This window comes from Podarcis tiliguerta, assembly GCF_965153285.1.
Source record: "Podarcis tiliguerta genome assembly, chromosome: 3".
NCBI lineage: Eukaryota > Metazoa > Chordata > Lepidosauria > Squamata > Lacertidae > Podarcis > Podarcis tiliguerta.
Window position 1 is genome coordinate 740,126 of NC_139536.1, and position 24,285 is coordinate 764,410.

Sequence of the window (24,285 nt, forward strand, 5' to 3'; positions counted from 1 at the left end):
TCACTCGCCCAAAGGTCTCACCTGCCCACCGACACCCCTGGAAATGCTGCCAGCCAAACGCAGAGGGCCAAAGCCACAGGCCTTGAGCTCATCTAATGGGCCCAAATCTAAGGCCCTGATGAACACAGGAAGTCTCACGTGGAAGTCGGTGCAAATCCTGAACATTTCCAGACCTTCCTGTTTAGAGTGGTATGTTTGGAAGCAGGAAGCAATGGACACTGATGTACTTTGCTGCTTCAGGGAGGCCATGTTTGCTCTTGTCTGGCTGCACACACCCCCACCCCCCACCTCAAGAGGCTCCCAATCCTCTGCCTGGAGTTCTCCCCACATCACAATGTCTCCCGACTTTGGTTGCTTCCAGCTTTCCTCTGCAGACTGGCTCACTCACTCGAGTCACCTGGAACACGCTGCTCTGGGCCTGGATCTGTGAGGAGCCGGTCCTGCCTTTGAGCAATGGGCTCTTTGGCCCTGCCGGGAGGGAGCATGTGTCTGGTGCCTCTTGCTCCAAACTGAACCTCCACCAACGGGAGGGGAAAGTGGGGAGGGTCCTCTGGAGAAGAAGGGAAGGGGGCATCTCTGCTCTAGGGTTCAGGAATCTGCTCTTCATTCCGGCATGCTCATGCCTTGTTCAAGAGGCATATTCTGTCTCTGTATTCTGTGCAGGTTGTTGGCCTATGTTTGATCATCTTAATAATAATAATACTTTTTTTATTATATGCTGCCCATCTGACTGGGTGGCCCCAGCCACTCTGGCCAGCTCCCAACAAAATATTAAAAACACAATAAAACATTAACAACTTTCCTATACAGGCCTAAAAGTCAAATAGTTCTTTAATTCCTTGACATCTGGTGGGATGGTGTTCCACAGGGCAGGCGCCACTACAGAAGACAGAGGCTGCAGAGCTGGGTGCCCCAAGCTGTGATGAAATGGTCCTGCGCAGGTAAGACACAGGTGGGGTGGGGGTCTTCTCCCGGTGCCAGAAGCCAGGCAAGGCAGCGCCAAAGCCCACCAAAGAGGGGGAGGGAGTGGCCAACCGCGGAGGGAAAGGAAGGGCTGTTACAGCTGTCAGGGGGCCGAGAGGAGGAAGGAGCTGAGCCACAAACACCCAAACAAGAGGCTAAGGAGGTCAAGACACCCAGCTGGGGCTGGGGAACAAGATGGCTGTGGGCAGGGGTCTAATCCAGAATTACCAGCCAGCAGATGCTCCACAGCCCTTGGAGCAGCTGGAGGCCATGAGACAGCCAGCAGGCATGCTTGAGACCCCTGGCCTTGAGATCCTGCTATGGCCCGGCAGTTGGCTGCGGAAGAACTGGGAGGAGGAGGCACGGCCGAGGGGCATGGAGGTGGCACCACTGGAGAAGGGGCAAAGCCCCAGGCACCCTCCCCAAGGGGCCGCAGTGAGGGCAAGCAGAAGGGTCAGGCAGATGGAGTACTCTCCCCCCATGAAGAAAGTTTGCAGTGTTGGGGGCTTTTTAGGTTAAAGGGGAGTTAAGAGGCAAAACGATGGCAGTTTGTAAAATTACGGAATATGCAGAAATGGCAAAACACACTGGAAAAATAAGAAATCAAGGTAACAAACTTTTTATAAAGGAATAGAAATGGTTTATTGAAAATTTAACTGTAAACAGATAAGAACATTGGCAGGGTTATTGTAATAACCTGTGGTTTCATATATATTTAAAGTAGATGAATAAATGAACAAATTAAGTTAATTTGGATATGCAAAAAATATTAAAAATAAGTGTAAGGAACTGCAGAAAGAGGGGGAAGAAAGTCAAGTTTGGAAATGTTAAAATGACTGTAAAGTTAGTGAAATGTATAAACCTGGAAATCATAAACAATTTTTTTAAAAAAAGAATTTAAATATGCACGGCACAGAGAAAAGGGGAAAGTTTTTCTCTTCTCCTGGCACCAGAATTTGTGGCTTCAAATGAGGTTGAAAGTGGGAAGATTTGGGGAGGATAAAAGGGAGGACTTCTTAATGCAGTGCAATCTATGGAACTCCCTGCCACAGGAGGCCAGGAAACCACAGGAGGGGAAGGGGCTCTTGGGCTGAGGTCCCGCTTGTGGGTTTCCCATAATGAGAACCTGGCTGGTCACTGTGAGAAGAGGATGCAGAACTCAATGGGCTTTTGGCCTGATCCGGCAGGCCTGTGAATACTTTCTTTATCCTGAGCAAACCGTTTTGTATGACTGGCCTTTCGGACTGATGAAGCGTACAGGTCTCCTTTTGCCCACTTGCCTTATTCTCACCAGGGTGGCGGCTTTGATTTGCCTTCCCGTGATTGATCCATGCATACGACTTTGTGTTTCCAACTCAAGACCCATTGAAGAACATCTCATCCAGTTCAATCTTTGAAAAACAGCTTTGACAAACTTTTCATATTCTCTAGTGTGCTACCCTTGCCGTTGTGGCATCACGGGGTTGCCGTTCTGCGATTGGACTTAGTTGTGGCTGCTTGTGGAACGGATCATTTATCCAGTCTGTATAACGTTTACTGCACATGTAACTTGTTAAGATAGAGTTGTACATTTATCCACTCCATGTTTACAGCATCTCCAGGCTTTGTCTTGCACATGGCACCTTAGTAAGTTTGTTGTTTGAATGGTTACAAGCCTATCTCTATTCTAGCTATTAGTCTAGTAAATTTGGTGTTATACTTATAAGCCAGTTTGTGGTGGTTTGTTTGTTTTGTTGTATTATTACTCCTTGTGCTCTTAGAAGACCCCACTTTCAGAACCCTAAAGACCCGCTGCCAGTCAAGGCAAAAGACCTCCTCAACGTGAGTCAGGGAGACCAACAAGCCCACCCCCCGGGCGCCCCCTCCCCTCTTACCTTTGGTGCCCACCAGGTGATGCCCATGTGCAGGGCGTAGTCGCAGCACACCTTGGGGTCGGCCAAGCTGCGGCACTTTTCGTAGGCGTCCAGGAGGGAGATGTCCTTGTCCGGAAGCACGTGCCCAATCACCATCGTGGTTCCCCCCACCAGGGCAGCCTGGGCACAGGGGCAAAGGGAAGCGGGTGAGAGTTGCCCTCGTGGAAACCCCAAAAGAGCTTCTTCCAGAGGAGCGAATCACCATCGCCCAAGCCAGAGTCTGCAAGCCCTGCAGCCTCCCTGGCGTGGAGGCCCTGCCTGGGTCAGGAGGCGGCAGGAAGCCTTTCTTGCTAATGCAAAGGGAAGGCTGTGTCCTCAGCTGACCCTTGAGGGACATCAGCTAATCCCCAAAGCTGCTTTTTTTGAGGGGGAGAAGCTGGCTGCCTTGCCTGCATTCCCTCAAGGGCCCTGCATGAGGGTTCTGGGTTCCAAGGCCTTCACAATTTCAAGAGGAATCCAAGGCTGAGACCTCGTGGGGGGGGGGGCAGGGAGGAGGTGGTTGGTGAGCAGAAGCAGAAGCAGAAGCCCCCTTTCTATTGGCCTGGCTGTGTTCAGCACAGGGCACTCAGGACTAAACACGCTTCTTCCCTGGGGTGCCCAAGCTGCCCCAACCGTTCTCCTGGCATGTCAGGAAATGAAGAGAGAGAGAGAGAGAGAGAGAGAGAGAGAGAGAGAGAGAGAGAGAGACAACAGGCTGGGGGGGGGGGCAGAAGAGATTTGCTCACAGCCTAAATTTAGGTGAAGGAGCTCAGTGCCTAGAAACTACTTTGAACGCCAGGGATTGAACCATGGCAAACATGATGTGAGCATGTGCAGAGCGCATTCCTACAACAGCCACCAACCCTTGCACTCACAGGCACCCTGGTCTGCAGCACACCAGCCACAGGAGGCTTGACCAAGACTCTGCAGGTGGGGAAGATTTTAAGCCCCCCCCCCAAGGGCTGCTGGACTCCCACACCCACCAACTGCAGTCAGGACAGCCAATGGCCAGGGATGGTGGGAGTTGTAGCTAAGCAACATCAGAGGGTCACAGGTGTCTCCCCTTCCCCACATTCTCTTCTGGGGGGGGGGGACAGGTGGAGAGCACGGCTGCAGCCCTAGACATACCCACAGAAGTCTAGGGCTTCTCACAGGATGAGGAAGCATTTCTCCGGGGCGCTCTCTGAGAAGCCAGCCCTTCTTGGAAATACAGTCATACCTTGGGTTTCAGACGCTTCAGGATGCGTTTTTTCGAGTTAAAGACTGTCAAAACCCAGAAGTACCGGAACGGGTTACTTCCGGGTTTCCGCGGTCGCGCATGTGCAGAAGCGCTAAATTGGGCTTTGCGCATGTGCAGAAGCGCCGAATCGCAACCCACGAGTGTGCAGATGTGCCTCTGCGTGTTGCAAACATGCATCCTGCACAGATCATGTTCGCAACCCGAGCGTCCACTGTATTTGGAACAATGTTCATGGCAGAGACAGTGGCGCCGTGACTGGCGCAAGGGACACCCTGAGCAGCTAGATGGGGAGGGAGGAGGCTTTGTGATGTTAAGCACAGCTCGTTCAATCTGCCCTCTGCAGAGCTGGCTTCTGTTGGAAACAGGGGGACGTACCAGTCATGGGCTTGATTCTGTGCTAGAACAGCTGCACACCTGTCAAAAAAGGGGAGTGTGTAGACCCACAGCAGGCTCACTGCTCAGAGAAGGCAAGTCTGTGCACAGCCAGAAGGCCATCTCTCAAGAATTCAAGCACAGCAGCCAAGTGGGTGGGTGGTGTTCAGCAAAATTCTACTCAGAGTAGACCCTCTGAACTTAATGCACACAACTAAGTTACGTCCATGAATTTCGAAAGGGCTGCTCTGAGTAGAACTTGCCCGAATGCTTTTTAAAAAAACATAGTTGTTTCAGCTGTTTTCAACATGGGGCATTCCATTAGTCAGAGGATTTCTTCTTGCATGATGGAACTTTCTTCCCATCTCCCCACCACCTAAATCTGTTCTAGAAGTTCCACCAACCCAAATCAGATTTTTTTTTGGGGGGGGTGCACGGCTGGAGAGGGGAGGGACCCCCTTGCACAAGAACTATCCTTGCACAAGGTGTAAAACTTAGTTGAACACCAGCCTACATTTTTATTAGATCGTCAATCACTCGGGGTGCCTCACAGGAAGAAATGAAATAAACAAATAATGCTTATCTGGCTGTTAGTTCAATCCTGTTCCCTTTACTATCTCTTTGGAACATTTTTTTAAAAAGAGCATTAGCAGGCTGCATCTTTTTGAAAGCCACTTTGGGTTTGTTTGGTAAAGGGAAAACAAAGAAACAGAGGAAATAACAAAGTAGAAATTCCAAAAACAATTCCTATAAAAATATTAATAACCTGAGTTTTAGTTCCACCACCTTCTGGCTTGGAATTTTTTCAAAATGGAAAAAAAAGAAACTCTTGCTCTTCTGTGGAGTCTGGTGCTTTTGCCTTGTCTTGAGCAAAGGAGCTAAGCACTTTCAGCACCAGAGGCCTGGACAGCTCCCCCCAGTCCCCAAGATGACGGGCAGGCAGGCGGATGGGCAGAGATACAGGCCAGTCCCAGCAGGTGGGTGGCTGGGGGGGCCTGATCCGCCCTCCCAGGCCTTGCTTTTGACCAGGCTCCTCTTGAGCAAGGCGGAAGAAGCTGACGCTGCTGCCTGGCCCGGGATGCCATGAGGAGCAGAACGGGGCCGTGATGCAAGGGAGACCAGCCCCCGCCATGGGGTGACCTGACTCCTTCCCACACCTGCCCTGCAAATGACACCAGCAGCTGCCACCTGCTCAGCCAAGCTACCCCAGGAAGAGGCCCCAACAGCTGCCAGGGAGGCTCCTGTCACTTCACATGCTCCCCACTGGTCAACAGTGATGTTCTTTCCCCCGGTTCCGGAGCACATTTGGGAAAGGAAAGGCCTCACTGCCCCCCACCCAGCAAAAGGCAGCCAAGGCAGTGGATGAAGGAGGGAGGAAGGGCAGCCGGCTACACACTCCTCTGCCCAGCGCTCTGGAATCACATGGTTGTTGCTGACTAGGAATGCTCTGAGTCTGCTTACAACATTTAGGCCTTACCCAAAGCAGGCCTGCCCCCTTGCCAAAGGGAGAGGCTAGTGTTGTCCGGGGGGGGGGGGAGAAAGGGGCCAGAGGCCAGATCTCACTGAGCACATGGCAAGGCCAGAGTTAGTCCCGGGTCAGAGGGAGATCTGGAGTCCACGGAAGTGCAAAATATCTGGAGAGCGCCAGGTTGGCAGAGGCTGCCCTTGGAGGCATGAGAGGCTTGTATCTATCCACTCCAGCCCTGCGCAGAGCCAGCTCAGTTTGCTCTTTGCTGGGCACAGGCGGCATGGAGGGGCATTGCAGCACCCCAATGACATTTGGATCAGCAATAGCAGAGGGGCCTGTGGAAATAAATGCAGGGGGATGCCGGCTGCCAGAAATGTCCACAGCTGGCTTCCCAACTCCTGGGACAGAGCTCACTGCTCATATAAAGCATACTCAAAACACACTGAAAGCACATGAATCCCTCAAAGAATCCTGGGAACTGTAGTTTGTCAAGGATACAGGAAAATGTACATCTGTGGGGGGGGACTACGGTTCCCAGGATGTTGGGTGTGTGTCATGTGCTTTAAATGGATGGTGTGGACCTGCCTCATGTCTCATCCATTCCACGGATCTCAAGTCTCCCCAGAAATTGTCTTGCTCTAAGAGAACACAGGTCAACTGTGGGACACCCCATCAATGCCCAAGACCAGACCACCCGCTGGGCATTCCCCACCACCACCACACAACCAAGAGAGGAGGAGGAGGAGGAGGAGACTACCTTGGTGCCATGGTAGAAGTCATCCACGCAGGTGGCGTTCATGAAGGTCTGGTGGAAGTGGGTGCTGGTGTCGATGCCCCCCGGGATCACCAGCTTGCCGGTGGCATCGATGACCTTGGCTCCGCCGGGGATCATGAGCTCACGGCCCACCTGCTGGATGATGCCGTTCTCAATGTAGACGTCGGCCTCCAGGGTGCAGTCGTCGTTCACCACCTTCCCCCCCTTGATGAGGATCCGCATCGTGGCAGCGTTGGCGAGCATGGCTCTGGAAAAGGAGGACAGGGCAAAGGAGGTCAGGGGCCGTGGAGGCCTGAGCCAGGGCTGCTCCCTCCACAGGTCACAGGCCATCCATTTAATGGGCTCAGGCCCTCTCCTCTCCTTTTAAGGCCATTTAGCTTGGTGGCCATCATTGTGGGAGGGAGTTCCACAGTTTAACTTATGCCAAGAGGCCACACTGCCCAGCGATCACATCCAAGGAGACAGCTGAGGGTCAGAGGCACTGCAATTCAGAAAACGCGGCCATGTAGGACACAGCACAGGCTGCTCCAGACCAGCTCCTCAGGCTCACAGAACACCCCAGCTGGAGGACATGGGGCCAGATTCACCCAGGTTGTTGCACTGGTTGATGCAAGTGCAAGGAGTCCTGCTAGTGCAGTGTGACTTCCTCTCCTGAAATCGGCTTGCGGGGGCCAGGAGAACCCCCACAGCTGGAGGTGGAGGGAAGAGAGGTCGCTCTGCCTAGGGGAAAACAGAAGTGCTTTTGCTGACGGAACAATTGCCGTAGCACGTCATGGAATTCCACCCATCGTCTGGGACGAGGGCTCCTCCGCACCTTCTCTGAGAATGTGGCTCAGCCTCCGAGGCCTTTCTTGTGGCCCACTTACCCTGTGGCCAGTCCTACCAGGAGGGAAAGTGAGGCAACAGCCTGTGGCAGCTGCTTTTAAGTGCCCCAAAAAGGCAGCCTATTGTTACTTCCGATTATCAACAGAGAGGGAGGGAGGGAGGCAGACGTGGGCACCAAAATAATTTGGCTGCAGGCTATGAGCGCCCTGACCAGGGGAGGGATGGGGGCAGCAGGTGCTACTCTGCCTCAGGCAGCACAATGTCTTGGGCTGGCCCTGCACCCGTCCTCTGAGGGAAGTGTGGCTGGTGGGGATGAGGAACATGAGGCCCTGTGGGAACAAAACTGGTGCACGGCTTGCAGAGGGATCAGCGTTCGAAATTCACCAGCTTCCAGGGGCTTTTTGCCCCCGGCTGTCGACCACTTGCAACCAAGTGAAGATGCCCAGGCGCCAGGCAGTGTGGCGTCTGATGTCTCCCCCATCTGGAGGTGCCTGTTTGGGGATCCTTGGCCCTTGCCTGTTTTCACACACGAGAAACACACCCTGGTTTAAGGAGCCATTTGGAGCCTTGCATACATATTTGAGTTTCTAACACTGGGAAGGATGGCTCTCAGTGGCTACTTGCCACAGCAGCTGTGCTCTCCCCTCCACTGCCTGAAGCAGCCATTGCCTCCAAACACCAGTTGATGGAAGCGATGTGGGGAATTGCTGCTGCACTCAGGTCCTGCTTATGGGCACTGGGTCAGTCCCTGTGGGAAAAGGAGCTGGACTAGATGGTCCCCCTTTGGCCTGATCCTGCTGCAGGGCTCTTCTGATGGCCCAGAAACCATCTGAGCTGCCATGGAGGTTCAGGGAGAATCTGGTTGTTTGCTGTCAGAAGAGGCGGCTGGACTTGGCTAGGCCTTTGCTCTGCATAGCCCTTCTTGACCGCCAGAACCTCTGCCTCCTTCTCGGCTGCTCCTGGCAGCTCTGCCATCCTACTGACAATATGCCCTTAAGATGCTACAGCTGCCTGGTCCTCTCCCCACCCCCACATATCTGCAAACATCCTCCATTCCTCTTTGGCAGATGGAAGAAAGATATATTTAAAAAACAGCACCACCAAGACTGGCACAGCACAGAGGGTCTCTGCTCCCCTCCCCTGGAAAGCCCTTCCTCTTGCAGCCCTTCAGCAACCTCCTCCTCCGCCTCCCTCCCTGGCATCCCGTTGCATAAAAGAGGCCCCCTGAACACGGCCTCCCTTGGCGGCAAACCCAGCCCCTCCATCAGCATCAGAAGCTCCCATTTGCCATGAAATCTGCGCAGTCAGACCTGACAGCTGCCGGCTCAGAGGCTCCCAGACAGACCATCAGCTCCTATTGTGTGAGAGAGGCGGGGATCGAAAGAAAAGGGGGAGGAGGGAGGGGTCTCCGGGAATCAAACAAAACCTGCATTCCCACAAGCTGGAGCTGGACCCAAAACCTGGAGGAGAGGGAGGCACCTTCCCTTTGGATGGCTGCATGGTGGCAAATAGGGTCTACTCTGAAGCTGCAATCGCAGAGGAGCAGGGGACCTTGGGAGAGCAAGCCTTGTCTGGTGCTTGCAGGCGGGAGAAGCAGACACCCCCCTCTGGGCTTGTTGCACCAGGATCCACCCACAGCATGGAACTGGCAGGCTAGGCTTAGGGCCCAAGGAACAGTCAACTGGGGACACGGCTGTGGGCTGACATTACCTGCCCCGCCAGCCAGCCCTCAGGTCTGCAGCTGCTCACACGTTTATCGAAGCCTTGATGGGGAATGAGGAAACCAGCCTGGTCTGTAGGACTCAGACCTCGGTACTGGGTACTCAGGTGCAGTATCAGAGCAGACCTGAAGCTCAGGGAGGGAGAGTTGCTGTGGCCCATAGACATCCCATCTCATCATGTAGCTATGCAATGTGGCCCCCGCTCTCTTAGCAGGGGGGAGGGGAAACAGGAGCCCTGAACATCAGGGCAGGGCATTGGCAGGGCACTCTTGCTCCCCACAAAGGAGCGTCTCCACAGCCCCCTCTTTAGCTGAGATTCCTGCATTGCAGGGTGTTGGACTAGATTATCCTTGGGAGTCCCTTCCAACTCTTGCGCAGTGTGGGGAGAGCACCAGGCAGACCCAGACTACTCTACAGGAACACTTGGAATGGGGCAGGCACTGCACAAGGCCAGCGGACCTGCCCGCCACAATCTGTATGCAGGATGAGGTGTGTTGAAGAGGTCAACCAGCATTTGGTTTTCAAAGATTTAGGAAGCTCAAAGGCACCCACAGATTGTTCACACAGTTGTCAAAGCAGAGTTGGAGACAACTCAAAGCTAACAGGCCCATGACCAGTGCGGACACAAGCAGGAAAGGGGCCTGCAGAGAAAATAGTCCAGACGGGTCCAGCAGGAGCATCAAAGCCACAGTCTCTGAGTGAGACCACCTCTCTCACAGTGGACCGAGGGGCAAAGGATTCTGCAGCTCAACTTTCCCACCCCACTCACTAAGATGAGAGGCCCAACAGCTCACAGAAGGGGCTTGCTGGTTTTACTCATTTATTTAACGGATTGTATAGATCACTTGATGGATGTAAAACCCCAAAGACCCCTGCCCTGCCCGCCCAGGAAGGGGCATTTGGTGCTGCGTCTCCATAGGTCACAGGGTGGCCATACACCCAGAATTTCCCGGATATACCTGGAATACTGCAGTCGGAAGCTGTGTCCCAGCAGAAATCAGCAAAATGTCCAGCAAAATCCAGACATATAGCAGCCCATGTCGGTAGTGTCTTTTTTTGCCAATTTCCCTTAAAAAATAGCTCAAAACAACTTTCGTGTCTGGATTTTCACTTTTTGAAAAATGGCAACCCGACCGTATGAGGAGACATGGAGAAAACAAGCAAGTGTGGCCCATAGAGCAACTGCAGCCAGCAGCTGTGGACCTGACTGTCCCCCCCCCAAAAAAACCCCCTGAGGCCAGCCCCCTCTCCCCCCCCCCCCCCGCAGCAGCTGAGCACGCAGCAGTGTCAGTCAGCAGGGAAAGAGCAGAACACCCTCTGCACAGAGGCCACTGAGCTCCAAGTGCAAGAAACACCCCTCAGCTAAGGCGTAAGGCAGCCCTCAGGTAAGGATGCCACCTCGCTGAGCAGCACAGCTTCCCTGGCCAGGAACTGCAGCCTCTCAGGCCTAAGAGGCCACCAAGTGTACATCCGCCACACCCTTATGGCCAGCCTTCCTTTTTAAGGATGACCCCTTCTCTTCCTGGGGTCCTGGCAGGTAGCCTAATAAATGAGAATACACTGGTACCTCGGGTTACAGACGCTTCAGGTTACAGACTCCGCTAACCCAGAAATAGTACCTCGGGGTAAGAACTTTGCTTCAGGATGAGAACAGTGCAGCAATGGCAGGCCCCATTAGCTAAAGTGGTGCTTCAGGTTAAGAACAGTTTCAGGTTAAGAATGGACCTCCAGAATGGACCTCCAGAACAAATTAAGTTCTTAACCTGAGGTACCACTGTAAATAGCAGCAGCAGCAGCAAACAACCTTCACCCCAAGGTCCCTGGACAGATGACAACAATTACAACACACTGAGAACAATTTAATGTTAAAAAAAGGTCTGGCATGCCACATAAGCCAGCTTCATTGAAATCAGAAGATTCTCAAGGGCCCACGTTCCTGGGAACCAAATGCAAGGTGCTGTGGTGACCCACAGATCCATAAACAGCTTGGCTGCCACCTCCTCCTCCTTGCTTGGAACACCCACAATCCATGTCTTTCCTTTCCCACTGCATAACTCCTAAGCACCCTCCACCTGCAGACTCCTTCCCCTCACTGCCAGGAGTTTTCAGGGGGGTCCTTTTAAACACACAAGCCCAGGGCTCAAGGCTCCTTCAGCACCCAGGTGACACAGAACACCACCCACCATTTGCTAGGATGGGTAAATGCTGGCCATTGTCCTCCCCAGGAAAGAGAAACAACTGGGAGAGAGCGAGAGAGAGAGAAGCCTTTGTGTCCTGGGAGGGTATAACAGCCACTGGCTTTGTCCCATCCCCATTGTTCAAGCCCCCTCCCCATGACCCGCTGCGCCCACCCTGCAAGGAACACACTCTCAAGCCGGCATTTCAAACTGAGCTGGCTCTTCACATCCAAGCAGCATCTTTAGGGGCTTCAGGAGGAAGGAGGGAATGGGGAGGAGACTTTGCAAAGTCATGGAGGGTGCTGAGCACAATGCTCAGAGGGAGGGCAAAGCAGACCCAGGCCCCTCCTCCAGGCTGTGCAGTGCTGAGGCTCAAACAGCAGAAGAGGGCAGCCCTTTCCATCCTCCCACGTCTGCTGCAGCCCCACCAGAACCGGCAAGGTCAGGAGTCCCTGCCTAGCAGGCGAGCATACTAGACACATGGGGCAAAGATGTCCCCCAACCAGTGGCAGACCAACATTTTTGAAGCCCTGAACTGTCATGGGGGACCTTTCTGGGCAGCATTAGAAGCTCAGATAGTTGCCATTTGGGGCCCAGATGGCTTGAAACTTCTATTTTTCAATATGACTTTTTAGTTCCTGAAATTAATTTTGATTGTGCAGATAAAATATCACGGATAGGATGCATTGCTTGTGTGAAAACAGGCAAGATCCAGGGATCCCCAGGCAGGCACCTCCAGGCACTGGAGACGTCGGGCACCATAATGGCACCTGGGCATCTTTGCTTGGTCGCAAGGGACAAGTAGCAAGGTGCAAAATGCACCTGGCAAGTTTCGAACACTGGCTGTGGCTAACCACTGTTCTGTTCTTCAGTGGGGATGCTCCACAACAGATCCCCACACCTTTACAACATCTGTGCTACTGACTCTCAAACTTTGGGATTTGTGAAATATATACAACAACAAAATACTCACTTTGAGTCGTGCCACCCAAATTGGGTCACATAGACCCTATTTTTTAAAGCAATCTGGACTAAAGTTGCTTTTGGAGCCCCTCTGGGATTAGGCTGTCCATGAATTGCAGTGTTCCTGCAGGACATCACCTCCCACCAGTTTCTCAGCAAGGCTGCCGGCAGCCCCCAACTCCTCCTCAGGACACGCAGCGGGGGGGACAGAGGCTCCCCCCTCTGTCTTGCCTCAAAAGGCCACACAGGACCCAGGGCACTGCAGCTGCCCAGAGAGAGGAGGGAAAGCAAGATTTGACACAGAGCACCCTGGGGCCACAGGCACATGCAGACCCTCCTGTGGAGAGCCTGGGACTCCCACCACTTGCCAAGACCCCCAACTCTTTCCCAAGGCTGCCTGGTGCGCTGCTGCCGCACAGACGAAAGCCGGTCCCTTTTAACAAGGAACGCTGGGGGAAAGCTTAATGAGCGAGCGGCTGGTGCAGATGCCAAGCAATGACACATCGGAGGAGTGCCTGAGACACCCCCCCACACTCCGTTCTTTGTTTTGAAGTCCTTGCAGGGAGCGCTGACAGCCTGCTGAAGACAAGAGTCATTACAGGGAGACATCTGAGGATCCGGAGGCAGGCAAGTGCCTCGCATGGCACAGCACACAACGGCAGCGGCTCCTTTAGAGATCGGCACATTTCTAGCAGCAATTACGGAACATGGAGAACCCGAGAGGAGCCTGTCCGCCTGCTGGATCAGGCCAAAGCCCACCCCCCTGGCCTCACAGTGGCCAACCAGACGCCCCCAAGCAGGACTCAAGTGCAAGAGCAACACTCCCCCCCCCCCGTGATTTCCAGCAGCTGGCATTCAAAAGTATGACTCCCCCCACACACAAAAGGGACCCAGCCGACCCTGGAACAGAGAGTAGCCCCAAGAGCGGCCTCTGCTCAACTCCTCCCCTAAAATCTTTGCCTAGGCTGCTGGGTCATGTGATGGGGTATAAATGTGCAGGGTATAAATCATAAATTATTATTATTATTACTCAGACCATGGCACATGGAGTTTTCTTTCTAGAAACACTTCTGCTCTTTTCTGTTGCTGCCTGAGGCTTTGAGGTAGAGATATGAAGGCCCCAGAAAACACTGGGAGGAGGAGGCCACTGACGAGAAAGGGGGCGGCTAGTCAAGTCCCCCCGGCATGGAGGAGAGGCTGTGATGGAGATGCCAAAGGAGCCCCAGCAGGATCCCGGCGGCCTCATCCAGCCAGCGACTCGGAGCTGCGCCCGGGTGCTCCAGGCCTCTCTCTCTCTTGTCTGCTAGAAAGTCTCTAATTTTGCTTGCTTGGTTGGTGGCACAATTTCATCAGCTGCGACTCCAGAGCGATGCATCCCTCTTTCCAGTTTAGAGTTCCCTCTGGACCACAGAATCCTGGCCCAAAACCAACAAGGCCAAATGCACCAGAGACAAATGTGAAGCGCTGCATTTAGGTTCAAAGCCAAATCAAATGCAAGGGAGAGAGATGACTTGGCAGCACCTCGCGTGCAGGGGGGGGGGGGGCGTGTTAAGCTGGACTGGGGCCACCAGTGTGATTCAGCTGCAAGAGAAAAGCTAATGCAGCTTCTCAAGTCTCCTTAGCAGAGCACAACGCCCAGATGACAGGAAGCAACAGTCCCACTCTCTCCTGGACAGGCCTGTGACAATTCTGGGTGCCACATTTTAAGGAAGACCTGGACAACCTGGAAAAACGCGTCCAGAAAAATACAATGAAGACGACAAGCAGCCTGGAACCCAGGTCCTGTGTTCTCCTTGGAGGAGAAAAGCTTAAGGGGATGCATGATAATATCCCACCAAACATCACAACTTCTTCAGCGTCAAAAAGGTTGGAGGAGACCCAAGTCAGCTGAAGCACCAGAGGCAAAGATGGTCCCGCCTTGGAGGAGAAGACGCTAGCCCCTTGCAAGGGGTAATACCCTCCCCCAAGATACTCAAAGAATCCCTCCCCACCAGGAAAAGATTTGCTTTAGCCGCATCTCCCTGCTGACCCTTCTGGCTGAAGGCCTTTGCAGCAGCAGCAGCCACTCTCATGCAACAAAGGAAGAGTGCTCAGGGAGCCAGGCCAGCGCGGCTCTAGCCAAGTGTCTGCCTGAAATTCTCTGCCTGAAATCCTGAACAGCCTCTGCTGGTCAGTGTGGACAACACTGGGCTAGATGGAACCATGGCTGCTGCCTATGTCTCATCAGGGTCTGTGCCAGCTCAGGTGCCCTGCCCAGGGTGTGGCACCCTCAACAGGAAAAGTGACAGCACAGATCCCTCCTGCTGGGAATCTCAAGACCAACCTCCAAGGGGGACGCCCCCCACCCACCAGACTGGGCTACAGACAGAAGTGTCTTGGTTGGGAAAGGGAGTGGAATCAGCCCCTCAACACCACCATTCTCACCCCATCTGCGACCCACTTGACAAGAGCTGGCACTGACTGGAGGCCTCCTGCTTGCACCGTGCTCCCAGTCAGCAAGGGAAACTGCCCCTTTCCCCTTCAGAAACCAGCTCTGGTCACCTGGGACTGTGTTGAAGTCAACCAGGTTTCCTCCAAATTCCCGCCAGCCCCAGCAAGCACAGCTATTACGGGAGTTCTTGTTCAAAGTGCCCAGGGGGCACCTGGTGGGCAAAGGTCAGCCTGAACATGGAAACCTATTGAAGGAGACAGGAGCCTCACTCGTCCGTCTGAAGAGCAGGCAGAAGATCACCTTTCCCTGGTAGCAGGAGCAGGAGGAAAACCCCTTCAGCGGGTAATTCTTCTGATTTCATGAGATGTCTCAGAAGAAAACAATAAAGCTGAACGGAATGATGGCCTGGAGTTCGTATCATCTTATTGTTTCAATAAATTAAAGGCAGCCTTTGACTGAGAGGCAGGATAGACAGAGTCTGTGCCCTTCTTCCCACCCACCTTCCCCGCAGTGCTGAGGCACCTTGAAAACGAGCAAATTTACGATGGCATCAGTCCACAAGAGCTGAGGCCATAATTAATCTGTTGGTCTATAAGCTCCCGCAGTGTTATTTGTGACTCTAATAAAAAGTGGGAATTTTGTATTTACAATGATTGACTGATCTTTCCCACACAGTATTTTTTGCTACTTCAGATTGTGACTCGGAGTCCAGAATCCCGACCCTGAGCTGAAGTAAGACCTGCAGGTCCCTGGATTCATTTGCCAATGAGGCAAAGGCCTTGCCAGGGAAGACCAGGGCATTAAGAGGGGGGCCGCAGATCAGCGGCTGAGCACCCCCACTTGACACAGAAGGCCCTAGGCACAATCCCCAGATGCTCCCCTGCCCCAGATGCCAGAGAGCTGGGAAGCAGGATGGGGGTGCAGTTTCTCAAGGAGAAGAGGGCTGCTTGAGCACCAGCAGATCCGTGTGCAGGGATGGTTTGTTTGGACTGGAGGGAAGGTGCCTTTCGGGACCAGAGTCCAGACCACCCACACTTGGTATTCTAGTTGCCACCACCTCGGGGCAAGAGGGAGGGGGGCATAGCCTCAAAAAGAGGGGCTATGGAGGCCAAAGAGCCTCCAGCCCCCACCAGTCACCCTGACCTCCATTCGAGCCAAATACGGAAGACCAGCAGTCCATTGGGCAGATCCTCCAGACCCAAGCTTCATCCAAGAGCCGATGCAACTCCTCACAGAGAAGGTCTGAACACACCTGAGGAATCCCTCAGGTGAGTCACCTGGCACTTAGGAAGCTACAGACATCTGTGGCTGAAGTTCAAGCCCCTGGGCTGGGGTGAGAGCCCCAATGGCCAACACCCTGCCCAGCTTCTTAATGGAATCATAGAATTGTAGAGTTGAAGGGACCCCCCCCAAAGGGTCATCTAGTCCAACCCCCTGAAATGCAGGAATCACAGAATCCCTGAGAGATGGCCACCCTGCCTCTGTTTCAAACCCTTCAAGGAAGGAGAGTCCACCACCTTCTGGTGTTATCTGCTCCACTGTCAGAAAGTTCTTCCTAATGTTTACTCAGAATCTCCTTTCTTTTCATTGGATCCATTGCTTTGGGTCATATGCTGTGGAGCAGGAAACAAGCTATGGTGTCACTTGGCACCACATTTCCCAGTACTAAGGGAAGCTGCAGTCGAAGGGGAATCTGGACCAAAGAACCACGACAAGGAGTCTCTCCCTCCGTGGCTCCAATAGGGAGCCTCAGAAACCCTGATACTGCACAGGTGGCACCTGGACCAATGGCCCATCAAAGCCTCAGGAGCATCAACAGGCTCCAAGTGCCCCAAAGAGGACCCAGTCCCATCCTTGCACCAAGGTAGCAGCTCTCATGCTTAAGGAAAGCTCCAAGGGCATCAGGCTCAAGGGAGAAGAGGGATCAGCCCACCTTTCCCAGCCTCTCTGGCCAATTCCAACCTGCAAGCCTAAATGCTACGCTCCCGGCCCAGAGCTCAGACCTTCCAGTGTAGCACATGCACACACCCTGCAGAAAGTGGAAGAAGTCACACGCCCTTCTCAAGCCCAAGTGCTCACAAGCAATGCACCAAAGTACAACAAAACAGAAATTCTCAAAGATGCCACACTTTTCATTTGCTCCCCACGCTGATCCAGGTTTTTCCAACCATCCGTATTTCATGATGCTTTGAAAACTGAAGAACTGTAGAGGAATAGAATGATCAAAGGAGCATGTTGCACTTCCAAGCAGATAAACAGTCTAAAAATCAACCTCTGGCAGCTCTCTATTTTTATACTGAGAAAAGAGGCAAAAACAGGATAAATTAAAACCATCTGATGTGCTGATGTTGGTCCCACAAGGCAGCCTTTGCCAACCTGGCTAGCCACCCTGTGCTTTAAATCTCCAGTGAAGGAGAGTCCACCACCTTCCAAAGGAGTCCATTCCACTGTCCACTGTTCTTCCTGATGTTTAGTCAGAATCTCCTTTCTTGGAACTTGAATCCATTGGTTCAGATTCTACCCTCCAGAGCAGGAGAAAACAAGCTTGTTCCTTCTTCCATGTGACAGCCTTTTGAGATATTTGAAGATGGATATCATATCTTCTCTGTCTTTTTTCCAGGCTCCTTCAATCATCCCTCATAAGGCTTGATCTTCTTGGTCACCCTCCTCTGCATACGTTCCAGCTTGTCAACAGCTTTTTAAAATTACAGTACCCAGAATTGGATACAGTATTCCAGGTGTGGCCTGACCAAGGCAGAATAGAGTGGAAATATTACTTTCTTTGATCTGGACACGAGACTCCTGTTGATGCAGTATTAGCTTTTCCTTTATTTTTTTGCTGAAGGAGCGTTTCCACCCCCATCGTTCAGCCTGGACACTAAAGTCCAACTCCCAGGACCTTATTGTGGTTCCCTCACTGCGAGAAGTAACCAGGCAGAAGGACTTTTCGGTAGTCTCCCCCCACCCTGCAGAACGCCCTCCGGGCAAATATCAATAAATTGAACAGCTGAAGGAAGTTCTGTTTTGGGGAGCTTTTAATGTTTGATGTTGTTTTTTCCTGTATTTTTGTTGGAAGCTGCCCAGAGTGGCTGGGGCATCACAGTCAGATAGGCAGGGTATAAGAAATATAGGGCAATATATAAATTAAATAAAAAATCATCATCATCACACACTTGGCTTGTGTTAAGCTTGGGGTCTGCTAAGACCCCAAGATCCTTTTCAAGCGTCCTACTAATAAGCCAAGTGTCCCGGTGCAGCTGGTTCTTCCTTCCTAAGTGCAGAGAACCTGACATTTGTCCCTGTTTAAATTCATTTTGTTAGTTTGGGCCCAGTTCTCCTATCTGATAAGGTCATTTTGAATTCTGATTCTGCTTTCTGTGGCATTAGCTACCCCTCCCAATTTGGTGTCATCTGAAAATTGGATGAGCACCCCCTCAGTTCCTTCATCCAAGTCATGTATAAAGATGTTGAACAATAACGGGCCCAGGACAGAACCCTGCAGCACCCAGCTTGTCACTTTCCCCCAGGATGACGAGGAACCAGATGCTTGGACTCCAACTCCCATCAGCCCCTGGGAGCAGCAGCACAAATCATCTGGAAGGCACAGGTTGGCAATGGCAGCTATAAAACAATGGGGGCGACACTAAGTCAATGGCTGTTAAAGCTTCACCAGGGAAAGGCATTCTCAGCCCTCCATAGCTGGCATCTGCCTAGCATTCCCAGGAACATCTAAGAGAAATCAGAAGGTGCAGGCAAAAGCAAGCAGAAGTTGATGCCACATCCTGGTTGCGAAGAGGCAGGGCACAGAAGTTTAGGACTCTGGCTCACGGCAGCCGCCCCTCCACCATCCAACCAGACAGCTGACCGTCATGGACAGCCTTTGTATTAAAGGCCACAGAATGCCCAGAATAATTGCTTGTTACAAGCAATAAGCAATACTTGGGCGGATTCAAGATCCCTGGGCGAGAGGTTGGGCTCTCGAGTCCCAGCAGGAAGCGAATGTTCATTCCATCCCCATCTATCAGGGAGGGCAGCCTCAGAGCCCCAGTCTTGCTCCCCACCATCCCAGCCCATCCTCCTCCTCCTCCCTCTCTCTATTCCTCCCCACTTGTGGCTGCCTGGAAGCGGCCCATCCTCATCTTCCAACTAGGGTTAGTAACTCAGCTATATAAGCTAGGAGCCAAATGGCACAGTAAATTTAGGTTACGGTTGCCACAAGAGAGTGTCTATTTGCTAGGGGGTTGGACTAGATGACCTGTGGGGTCCGTTCCAGCGCTACAATTCTATGACTCTATGACCTGCTTGACTGCAGCTTGTTCTTACAACAATGCACTTGTCTCAGTATGCAAGAAGAAGAAACACACTCACAGTGGAAATGGAAATAACTATGGACTAAGGCAGAGGTTTTTAAACTGTGGTCGCCAACCTGATGCCCAGAAATCTCCACTTAGTCGCAACTGGAGCCACGTCGGTAGCAAAGCGCGCCTGGCAAATCTCGAGCGCTGCTTCCCACCAGAAAAAAGGCTTCTCCACACCCCTCCTGTCTTCAGCCTTTTGCACTGCTACTGCGGGGGGGGGGGGGCTCCCTGGCCTGCGTTTATTTTGCAGGGGGCCTTCCGCACAGAGAAGCATTGTACTTTCCCCAGAGTGTGGAAGCTGGCGGCCAAACAGCCATTGTTTGCTGCTCCGGCACCCCTCCCCCAGCACAGGCCAACCTGACTCAAGGTTTTGTTTGCTTCTGACAGGCAGCTACTGTCCCCGTACCATCGCCAGGCAACACGGAGGGAGGGCCAGGACCCCCGGCAGAGCCCTGGGCTGGGGGGCCAACAGGGACACCGCTTCCCAGCAGACCTTCTGACCTTCTTCAGACCCTTATGATGGGATGCTCCTTTGGCCAGCCCTACAGGAGAGAAAGCTGGGCAGAGGCGGCACTGTCGCCTATACCTTGGATGGATTCCGAGCGGCACAGAAAAGTGTTTCCAATTCCTGAGGATCATTCGCAAGCTTCAAAGCATGGGCGGGAAATAGACACACTGATTTTTTCCTGACAAAAGCCACGTGGCATTTAGCATTAGCCGAAAAATTAACGGATAAATTATGTGTTGCCAAAGGCTCAGAGGACCCAGATTCGGTGAAGTTGGATGGGATTTTATCTTATAGCTCAACAAATGCAGACAGCCAGGACTCCCCCTCCACAAAACTACCTGAAATTTGGCTTTCCTAATGGTCTTCAAGTACTTTGCCAACCTAATTTTAAGTCTCTACCGGATTTACCATGCAGCTTTTTGTACTTCTATTATTTCCATTGCATTCATTTGCTTCCTTTACTTCAATCAAATCTCTAACTACTAAGAAATAAGAAGAAGAAGAAGAAGAACAGAAAACAGCAGGATCTGCCTGCAGCTTTTTCTCCGATGAAGCAGCCAGAGGTTAAGACAAGGTGCCAGAACTATGAGGCATCTCTCCCCTGCTTTGCAGCCCACTGCCTGCATGCTCCCCATAGGCTCACTCCCACAGGGGGAAACTGAGGACGAAACCAGGAAGGATACACTAGGGCATCTGCCCCCCCTCATGGCACACATGGATGCCAGCGTCAGACTACACAGCATCCAGTGGATTGCAAGGAAACAAATCCCACCGAATTCCGTGATTCCTACTTCTGCAGCTGCCGATATCCTCCTTCTCGGGCCAGACTGAAGCTACTTGCAGTTCACAGGAATACAGGCAACGTCTCCTAGCCAGCAAGGAGATGGGGGCGCAAGATGCACCCATGCACACGCCCCTCTGCCACAGGGGCAGGGTCAACCTTTGCAAGCCTGGGGTGCCTTCTGGACGCGAACCAATCCAACACAAAACAAAGCTGTGCCAACCACAAAGTGCGGAAGTGCCCCCCCCCCCCAGCCCTAGGCAGGAGGGGAGCCTGTGGTCCAGAGAAAGCAAAGCATAGGAAGAGGGCGGTGCTTTCTGTTGAGACACCAACATCTTCAGAGTAATCAATATCAAACCACCAGCAACACGCAGGCCGTGCCCCCCCCCCCCCCAATGGAGCGGCAGCAAGCATCTGATTGTTCCTCCCCGTTAAAAGGAGGCAGGTATGACACAGGCAGCAGTGGCGGCGGCAGCTGTGCGTGCCATTGATCCCCCTTCTGTGAGGTGGGGTGGGGTTGGGCAGGCAGATTGAGTGTCTGGGTGGGGACCAGGCGGATGGGGTGAACTGGCGTGACTCCTCCATCAGTCCATAATCCTTGCTCCGAGGAGATTACTCCTGACTCGGCTCTGGTGGGGATGCTGGGTGGGTCCAGCAGGGGCCTACGGGGGGGGGGGGGGCGAGGCAACTGGGTCAGCCTTTTGGGCCGCTGCAATGGGGCAAGGCGTTGGGGCAAGCCCCCGAGGGGGGCAAGGGATGCCTCTGCTGCCCTCCGCTTCCTGCCCCTCCATCTCGGAGTCCAAGATTCTTGTTGACCCCCCCAGAGTCTATGACACCCCCTGCCCCATGCTTTTGAGGGGGGGGGGAATCGAAGGGCCCTGGCCAGGTCTTGCGCCTCCCCGCCCCTCCAAGAGGGCCAACGCCTGCAGAGAGAGAGCCATGCCCCCCCCCGGTCCCTCCGCTCTTGCCGTGCCTCAGTTTCCCCATCGCCCAGCCCGGCCAAAGCAGCACAAAGCGCCCAGCCCCAGCCATTGTCAGCGGCGTCGCCGGCATGTCCCCCCCCCGAAGGGCCGGAGCCAGCCTCTCCCTCCCCGGGCAAGGGCAGCGCCCACCCCAGACAAAGGCCCCGCCGCCGCCGCCCCCCGGAGGAGCAGCACAAAGCCCGGCGAGGGCCCAGGTGGGCGAGGCCCGGCGGGGGGGGGGGGGCTGCGGACAAAGCGGGCGGGAGGCGCCCCGGCGGGACCCGGCAGGTGCCGGGCTGCTTCTCCTCCCTCACCGGCTCTCCTCGGCGTCGCCCTCCGCCCCGTCCGTCGTCGCCGCCGCCCTCCGTCCGCGCTGCCGCCGCCGCCGCCTCACCTGCTTCCCTCGCCGCTCGCGCGCGCGCCAGGCAGGGGGCGGGGCCAGCTCGCGCCCGCCCGCCGCTCGCCGCCCGGGCCAATCGCCGCGCCGCCGGCGCCCCCAGGGGGGCGGGACTACGACTCCCGAGAGGCGCAGCGCCGCCCCGAGGGGCGGGGCCGAGGGACCAGGGCGCGGCCGGCTCCATCCTCGCGTCGCCATGGCGACGGGGCCTGCTCGCTCCGGGGACCCAGGCCAAGCCCGCGCCCGACGACCGGGACGCCTCGCAGGCCGCTTGGTTTGGGGGTGGGCCTCGGGGCCAGGGAACAGCTAGTGGGGCTCTGCCCACCGGGGCGGGCCTGATGTTTTGGGCCGCAGGGGCCGCCTGTCGTAGCAACCATCTCACGCAGCATCCCGTCCTCGCAGATAGACTGCCGCTGGACCTGGAGGTTCCATAAGGACAGGAGAGGAGCCCAGCTGCTGGATCAGGCCCAATCTCTGCATATTGTCCAGCATCCTCGCAGTGACCAACCAGATGCCCCCCAGGGAAAGGCGACAGGAGGATTCAAGGACAAGGCCACAGCCATCAACAGCCCTCTCCTCCGCCATTACTGAGTGCTCACTGGAAGGACAGATCGTGAAGCTGAGGCTCCAAGACTTGGGCCACCTCATGAGAAGAGAAGACTCCCTGGAAAAGACCCTGATGTTGGGAAAGATGGAGGGCGCAAGGAGAAGGGGATGACGGAGGACGAGATGGTGGGACAGTGTTCTTGAAGCTACCAGCATGAGTCTGACCAAACTGCGGGAGGCAGTGGAAGACAGGAGTGCCTGGCGTGTTCTGGTCCAGGGGGTCATGAAGAGTCGGACACGACTAAATGACTCAACAACAACTGCCATTACTTTGTCCAGTCCTCTTTTAGAGCCATCCCAACTGCTGGCCATCCCTGCCTCTTGCAGGAACATTCTCCATAGTTTAACTATGTGCCATGTGAATAAGCGTTTTCTTCCATCTGTTCTGAGTCTTCCAACATTCAGCTTCACTGGATGCCTGCAGGTTCTGGTGTCATAGAAAGGGAGGGAAGCTTTCCTTCATCAACTTTTCCCACGCCATGCATAACTATAAACCTCTGCATCGCCTCTTTCTTGCCTTCTCTCTAGACTGAAAACTCCCAAACCCTTCAGCCTTCCTTCACAGGGGAACCACTGTCTCCATTCCCTTGATAATTTTGGTGGCCCTTTTCTAGACTTTGTCCAGCTCTACAATATCCTCTTTGAGGTGGGGCAACCAGAACTGCACACAATATTCCAAATGAGATAGCACCATAGATGTCTGTAATGGCATGATATTGGCAGTTTAATTTTCAATTTCTTTCCAAACGATCCCTAGCCTGGGATTTGCTTTTTCATGACTGCCACACACTGGGCTCCAGGTTCCCCCAGGACCACCCTGCTGTCCCACTCTCTGCCTCCCTCACAGAACATGTGGCAGCCATGTGCCCATGCCCCAAATTAGGGGATTTCTCTGTTCCTTGCAGAGCTCCCATCCCCACCCCCTGGGTCTCCCCACACTTTTCCCTTGACCACTAATAGCTGCATATTTATAATTGAAATTAGATACAATAATGAATAATCATTATAAGCACAGCTTCAGTGCTCTGTATTTGGAGCTTGGCGAGATCAGAAATGACAAGTGAGCATGGGCACCCTCTTCCCTTGAGCATAGGCAGCTGAGGTTGGATTCTGCTGGGCTGAAAGCTGCCTTCTGCTTCTGGCATCCTCTTCTGCCACCGTACGGAGGAACTTTTGAGAAAACACGCCTCCCTCCGTCCTGGAGCTCTAACTGGTTTGCACGTATGTCAGTCGCAGCAGCCCTTCTCTGAGGGATGCTATGATTGACAGCAGAGCCAGACCAGAGTCGGGGATGCAGATCCTCTGGAACGTCACCAGGGGGCTGGAGCCACTCTCTGATTGGCTCCCCAGCCAGCCAGATGGGGCGAAGCCAGCACTTTGGGAGGAAAAATAAAAGGAGCAGTTTCTCATAAGGGAAAGTGCAAATAATAATAATAATAATAATGATAATTTTTAATCATTTATACCCCTTCCATCTGGCTGGATTCCCCCTCTGGGCAGCTTCCAGCACATATAAAGCCATAGTAAAAAGTCAACCCTGAAAAGCGAAGCTTCTCCAAAGAGGCCTTCAAGTGAGACAGGGCTCCTTTGGGGAGGGGGCAGAAACAGGGATTTGGAGAGGCCTGGACTGAGGGAGAAGTGGCTCTGGATGGAGCCTCCATCCTCTCTGAGGAGAATCTGGTCTCTGGCCAGAGGAAGAGCCGGTGGAGCCTCTGGGGAAGGCAGGCAGGCAGGCAGACGGATGGACAGACAGGCGTCACATGGGGGGCTGAGTCTGGGGCAGGAGAGGGAGAAGCCAGGGGAAGACCCTCTGAACCGGGGTCTCCTTCCCGTCAGGAGGGGAGAG

General features: G+C 53.8%; 2 protein-coding genes across 3 annotated transcripts in view; one reads left to right on the forward strand and one right to left on the reverse strand.

Moving 5' to 3' along the window:
• DPYSL5 (dihydropyrimidinase like 5) overlaps positions 1 to 21,856 on the reverse strand; it is a 35,867-nt gene extending 14,011 nt beyond the window's left edge. For both annotated transcript variants that reach the window (XM_083432660.1, XM_083432659.1), the window contains exons 1-3: positions 21,751 to 21,856; positions 6,693 to 6,957; positions 2,838 to 2,996 (exon numbers count right to left, since the gene is read on the reverse strand). In XM_083432660.1, the coding sequence (XP_083288786.1) occupies positions 2,838 to 2,996; positions 6,693 to 6,953 (420 nt within the window). In that variant the 5' untranslated portion in view covers positions 6,954 to 6,957; positions 21,751 to 21,856. The remainder of the gene's footprint in view (positions 1 to 2,837; positions 2,997 to 6,692; positions 6,958 to 21,750) is intronic.
• Positions 1 to 24,285, forward strand: part of OST4 (oligosaccharyltransferase complex subunit 4, non-catalytic) — a 247,664-nt gene that overhangs the window by 90,367 nt on the left and 133,012 nt on the right. The window lies entirely within an intron of this gene.